Raw genomic sequence first — 6,640 nt, forward strand, 5'->3', positions numbered from 1 at the left:
TATAGTAACCAAACTATCGTAAATATGTATTGACATTATCGTAAATTAGTATATAAAACTATCGTAAATGGATGTGGCTACAGAATAACTTATTTTGTAGCTGGCTACTTAATATACTCTCCCTATATATATAGTCTCTAGATTGTGCCAGCTGTATCACCATATATTGCATATATACTAGTTGTTACCACCATATATTGCATATACTAGTTGTTAGTTGAAACAATAAAGAATGTTACAAGAGCAATCAAATAAGAGGCCAAAATTAAATAATTATAAAATATTGGTAAAAGGTGACCTGTGTCTTACTATTGCTCCTCAAGGCATCCGCACTGGTATAAGCTAGTTATTAGATCTAAGCCAACTTCTTCGATAGTGCTAACTTTTAGCATATAGCTCATAACATGAATGACCTCACATGACACTCTCACGTGATCTTATAATGTGTGTATGAGCCTAACTTTTGATCAAGAGCTAACTTTTCTCCTTCTGCTAAAATATGAAAAAAATGATTAAAGCTAGCTTATGAGTCACCCATTGCAGGTGCCGTTAGGTGAATGAAAAGATAAAAACAAACATCATTAGTAGGTACTCCCTCCATCCCTCCACCCCAAAAAAATGAATTCCTAAAATCACACGAAGGCAAACTATCTTAACTTACAATAATATCTATGGCATTAAATAAGTACATTATAAAAATATGTTCCATGATGTATCTAAAGATACTAATCTGATGTCATAAGTATTATTGATCTTTTCTATAAATTTAGTCAAATCTAAAATAGTTTGACTTATAGGAACTCTAGAAGTTGATTTGATTTGAGATGGAGAGAGGTAGAATTGAAATAATTTAGAGAAAAAAATTGGACCAAACTTTTGTTTGGGCCTCATATGGACAGCTTGAATTGTTCAAGTAGTAAAATAGATTTTTATACTTATACACCTACAGGAATCGTGGTTTGTCTATTTCTTGAGAGGGTGCGCACACACACGTGATACACAGAAACTAGTGAACCAGCCTGCCAGAACAAGAACGAGAACCCAAGGACGAGGAGCCCGTGCCCCGTGGTCCAGGAGGAATGTCCCCATCTTTACCACCTACTACTCTTGGTCCGTTGTTGCATGGATGGGCCGATTTTTATGCAAGTAGACACGATCAATCCAGTTTATAGCCCAGTTAGACTTTGTTTGTATGCCATGGTTTAAAGTTTAGTTTGCCTAATAAATTTTAGACTATTTTTAGCACTTGTGTGGTCCAATGAACTAATAATATTTTTTAAAAAAAGTTTAGTTGGCTAATAAATTTTAGACTATTTTAGCACACTTGTGTGGTATAATGAACTAATGATATTTTTTGTGGGGTTTGCTAAACTTTTATTAGACAACAATTTAGACTATCTCTAAATTTAGTGGCTAAATAAAGCCTTTTTTGGAAGAAAAAAAAACCTAGTTTATGTAAAAGGGGAAAAAGAAATCTCAGTAACCTGATTTATATGGCCTATTTTTGGGATTCAATCACATTAAAAACAAGGCATTGGTCCAATAATGTTACAAAGAGGTAGCTACAGCTACAAAACCAACTCACAATAATTCTAAGCATATCGTGGAAAAGAGTCTGATATTATAAATACACGATTATTCATGGGAGGCAAAAAAAAAAGCATACCCTCTCCGGTTCCCTAAAGGAAGTCGTTTTAGATAACGACACGGTCTCCAAAGCATGCCTTTGACTTCTATTTTTCTATAAAAATATTTATCGGAAAGTGACATATGCATATTTGTATAAAAGTATTTTTCAAGACAAATATAATTATATGGTTTTCATATTTTAAAACTCAACAACTTAAAAGTTATCCATAATTTATATTTCTAATATTTAACCCAAGGCTCGTCCAAAACAACCTCTCTGTCCTACTAGAGGGAGTAGCTAAGTTTCGAAGGACTAAACTCTGCTGCTGATCCTCCTGTTGCTGCCAGTGCCAGACCTACATTGCATTTAACCAGCCAGGGCGGTTTGGTTTTCTTGGTACAGTACTACAGTGATCCAGGTATACGCATTGTATAGGCTTCACACGGCGTGTCTACGGTCTATTTGGTCATACTCGGGCAGTAGGTGGAATTTCTTTTTCCCATGTCAATGGAGATCTGTATCGTCATTTATTTATTTATAGTTTGGACAAAATCCACGAGTAGGGAAAGTGCTCCCTTCATTTTCAGAATACGTTGTTTGACTACCCAATAAAAATCATGGTTTCGTTAATAATGAGTCCATTAATATTTAAATTATCTCAAGCCTACCGGTCATCTCCACCCCTCACTGGTTGTCGTCCATAGTTGGCCACGTACTGCAGGTTGTTGCTAGGTTGGTGAGCGTGGCCACTGGCCAGTCACACAGCAGTAGTCCCAGTCCCTCTGACACTGCAGCGGCTATGCATGTCTCCGTGGCAGTGCTTGGTCAAAGCATTTCACAGTCAGACGACTAGCCAGGACGTGTTCGGACGCAGCTCGGGGCCATCCAATTCCAGAAACAGGAGCCGTCCGATCTCAACGCATAATAACATAAAAAACGAGCGCACATGTCCCTCCCCCACGTAACGGAATAGAAGGAACACGTGCCCGCGTGTACTCGCGGTGGCCTGTCCCCCACCGCGCCTCCATCCCAAGCCACGCCGTCAGCATCGAGAAGAAGGGGAGGGGGCGGCGCCCGCCTACGCCTCTGGTTCGGATGCCCAACCGGCGCCGAGAAAAGGTGGAGACACCGAGGCGAGGCAGCCGAAGACGAGGAGGGAGCGAGATGCACTAAATCTACTTTTGAACATCCAGATACAATACTTGCAACATACGTCTAAAGACAGATGAAAGACTTAAACATACACCGCGGCGCAATGCGTGGGATGGAGGCGCCACGCGTAGTGGAACGAGCGGACGAGGATTATTTTGCAGAAGCACGTCCGAACCGAAGTCACGAGACGAACGTCCTCGTGGTATCGTTATCGTTTTACAATGTGCGGGTGTGTATTTTGGATTCGCTATGGTCCATGAGGATTGGCGCTGTGGTGACTGCCCATGCTTGCCACTAGGCATGATCGCTGCAATAGCGACAACCTATAGTCGGTGACCAAGTATGGATGGCAGCCTTTGAGATGGTGTTCGGAGCAAAGACTACAAAAACAATTTTTAGATATGAGAGGTTTTTTTAAGAGGCAAGTCAGCCGCCTCTACAGCAACCTCTAAAATGAGCCGCCTCTAAATCCAGTCATGTCTAAAAATGTCCCTGTTTTTAGATGTGGTTTTATTTTTAACCGTCTTTAAAACTAAAAGATACGTAGTAAATTCAAATTTCAAAACAATCTTGGATGGAGAAACCACCAAAATAAAAGTTGTAGATCTCGAAAAAGTATGCAACTTTATAGTTGAGAACTTTTTCATTTGAATTCATCTATGCATTGAAAATTATGTTTGAATTTTTTCGTATTTAAAATTTGAATTGGCCTCGAATAGAGAAACGGTCAAAATGAAAGTTGCAGATATCGAAAAGTTAAACAACTTCGTAGTTGATATTTTTTTTCGTTTCAAATCATTTATGCATGGAAAATTATATTTAAATTTCTTCACGTTTGAGATTCGAATTTTTTAAATGACCTTAGATGGAGAAAACGACCAAAACGAAAGTCGTAGATCTCAAAAAGTTAAACAACTTTGTAATTATAGAACGAAGGGAGTACGGTTTAATTTTGTTGGAACAGTTCACCCTGTCAATGATAGTTCATCGGGGGGTACCATGTGGAAGGAGACGACGGGCACATGGACACGCCCCACCCTTTCTGCCGGCCGGACCTGTCTTCCCTTGACCACTTGCGAGATACTAGTAGATCGCCCTCTCATCAGGAGCACGCATGCAGCCAGCAGCCATCATGATGCTGATGCAGTGATGCAGCCCGGCCGGCGGACGGCCAAGTAGCAGCATCAGCCAACAGCAACAGGCGTGCATGTAGTACAAATGATCATTACATACATGGTGGACAACGTACTACTGCAGGCTTAAGGCTGGACCCATTACGAAACTCAAATCTAAAATGGGTCTTCAACACAATATCTATGTCCTTCAATAGAGTATCTATGTGGAAGACTAACTCAAATTTGAGTATTCTCTCTCTCCTGAAGACCCATTTGCAGAAAGAGTTGTCTTTTAGATCTTATTGTTAGAAAAGACCAAAAATAGATATTGAATTCTTTGTTTGTGACGCTAACTAAAGAATGAATAGATCTTGTATTTTTGGTGGGTCGCGGTGAGTGAGACGAGACGGCGGCCATGCATTATTCATGGTACAGTGCGCGCCAAATCTGTTGCTGAGTTTATGGGGTGACATATGTATATGGCACCTACTGCTACTGCTGAAGTCGATGGTAGGAACAAGCTAGGGCCTGTTTAGTTCCACCGAAATCCCAAATTTTACACTATGCAAAAAGAAGATTTCTCGTCACATCAAACTTGCGGTACATGCATAGAGTACTAAATGTTGACGAAATCAAAAACTAATTGCACAGTTTGGTTGTACTTTACGAGACGAACGTTTTAAGCCTAATTAGTCAACGTTTGGACAATTATTACCAAATAAAAACAAAACGGCACTGTATCTACAGTGCCGCTACAGTGTTCCTGCCGGCGCCAATTCGGCGGAACTAAACGAGCGCCTAGCTAGGGACGCCATTATTCCATTCTTTTGTACTATGCCAGCTCTGAGTTTATGGGGTGACATATGTATATGGCACCTACTGCTACTGCTGAAGTCGATGGTAGGAACAAGCTAGCTAGGGACGCCATTATTCCATTCTTTTGTACAATGCCAGCTCTGAGTTTATGGGGTGACAAATGTATATGGCACCTACTGCTACTGCTGAAGTCGGGACGCCATTATTCCATTCTTTTGTACAATGCCAGCTTGTGCTCTGTTTTCGCATGGCATGGTGCATGTCATCACATCTGCTGCGTGGTGATGTTTGGTGCCTGTATGCATGGCGGGCAGTTTGGCACCTAGCACAACAACCTCATAGACATGTTTCTGCTCTTATATATAAAATCAAATTATTAACAAACGAAGATCAAAACAAGCAGATGCTCGATCGATCTGAAAATGACCAAAACTTTGGTAGCACACCTCCCCTTACAGAATTATTAAATCAGGTACTTACAAAGGAGCAGCAGCAACATGAAGGTTGATCATTCATTCATTCATCAAGCACAAAGCTCAAATTTAGAGAACGAAACACACTAATCTTACATAGCTTGTGGCGTCTGAATGTCTGATCATATATGTTTCAGTGTTCCCAATGCAAGAACGTCAACGGAGCAATTATATTAACACTGTTCAGACGATGATGGAGGTGATCCGAGTCCGATTCCTCCATCAGTACAAGAGCATTACCCAATCCTTTCCACCTCATGATGCATATATATCTACACCTTAATTAATAGTACAATTATATAAGGTTTCATCAGATTGACACCTCTGTTACTTTACTTATCTTGAGGTTCCCCGGACGACCGGCGGCCTGGGATCTGCAGCAGCGACGAGCCGGCGGGGGTGGAAGGCGCCGTCAGCGACAATATCCACGGCGCTCTTGCACCCGTGCATGTCGAGGAAGGCCACGAGCCCGCCGCCGGCGGCGGCGATCCACCACCGGCGCTCCGCGCGGCCGGACGATACTACTGCTGGCTTTACCGGCAGCACCGGCACCGGCCACAGCTTGTTCTTGGTGTCGTCCTCGGCATCCTCCGCGGTGTAGTCGTCCTCCCTGGTGCACTCGGCGAAGGCGGCGACGAAGGGGTCGTCGTCCCTGGCGTCGGAGGACGACGACGCGGCAGGGGGCTTCGCGCGCTGGCGCCGGTGCCGGCGTCGAGGGGCCGGGCGGAGCAGCGGCGGCGGAAGCGGGAGCGGGAGCGGGGTGCCTGCTGTGGGGGAGCCGAGCCCGCCGCGGAACGAGTTCTTGGGCACGCCCGGGTGGCGCTCCCACGAGAATGGCACGAGCGAGGTGGTGGTGCTGGCGCGCGGGGACGGCGACGGGCAGAAGAAGGTCGACGCGCTGGAGATGGAGGAAGAGGACGAGGAGGAGGAGGAGGAGGAGGAGTGGGAGCTGCGGTGGCGCCCGCGACGAGGTGCCGCGGGCGGCGACGGGAGAGACAGCGGAGGCGGCGGCAGCGGCAGTGGCTGCGGTGGTGCGTGGTGCTGAGATGCTCGCATGGCTTGGCTTGTGTTGGGGAATCGGAGGATGGTGGTGTAGCGAGGAGCGTTTGCTGTAGTTTCCATCCGGCGGGCAGTTGGGGGCCGGTCAGCTGTGCCTGTGCGTGTGGATAAATACTGTTGGAGTATTTGCAGCAAGGCCCCTTAGATTTGCATCCATATAATTTTTATAAGATTTTCGATTCACGGCTTTGGTTAAAACTTTTACAAAAATAGCTAATCTTTCTTTCTTATAAACTATTTGCTCTCGGCTCATTTTCCTTTTTTGGTGGAAATTTGATGCCAGTGCTGAAATTCAATAAAGTTGCGGTTGCGGGGTATAAATGAAGAGAACGGTGGCCTGGTGTGAGAATTTATTTACTTTCGAACTAAAATTCATCATAATAAATTTTTATTAG

At 43.8% G+C, this 6,640-nt stretch overlaps 1 protein-coding gene across 1 annotated transcript; it reads right to left on the reverse strand.

Moving 5' to 3' along the window:
* Positions 1 to 5,211: 5,211 nt before the first annotated feature.
* Positions 5,212 to 6,319, reverse strand: LOC136505856 (uncharacterized). Its single transcript, XM_066500992.1, has one exon. It carries the CDS (start codon positions 6,306 to 6,308, stop codon positions 5,523 to 5,525), a length of 786 nt encoding a protein of 261 aa, XP_066357089.1. The 5' UTR covers positions 6,309 to 6,319; the 3' UTR covers positions 5,212 to 5,522.
* Positions 6,320 to 6,640: the final 321 nt, after the last annotated feature.

This window comes from Miscanthus floridulus, chromosome 14, assembly GCF_019320115.1.
Source record: "Miscanthus floridulus cultivar M001 chromosome 14, ASM1932011v1, whole genome shotgun sequence".
Taxonomy (NCBI): Eukaryota; Viridiplantae; Streptophyta; class Magnoliopsida; order Poales; family Poaceae; genus Miscanthus; species Miscanthus floridulus.

Bases quoted from the DNA above. Each gene is read 5' to 3' on its own strand.
- LOC136505856 (XM_066500992.1), bottom strand. From the start codon at position 6,308: ATGGAAACTACAGCAAACGCTCCTCGCTACACCACCATCCTCCGATTC.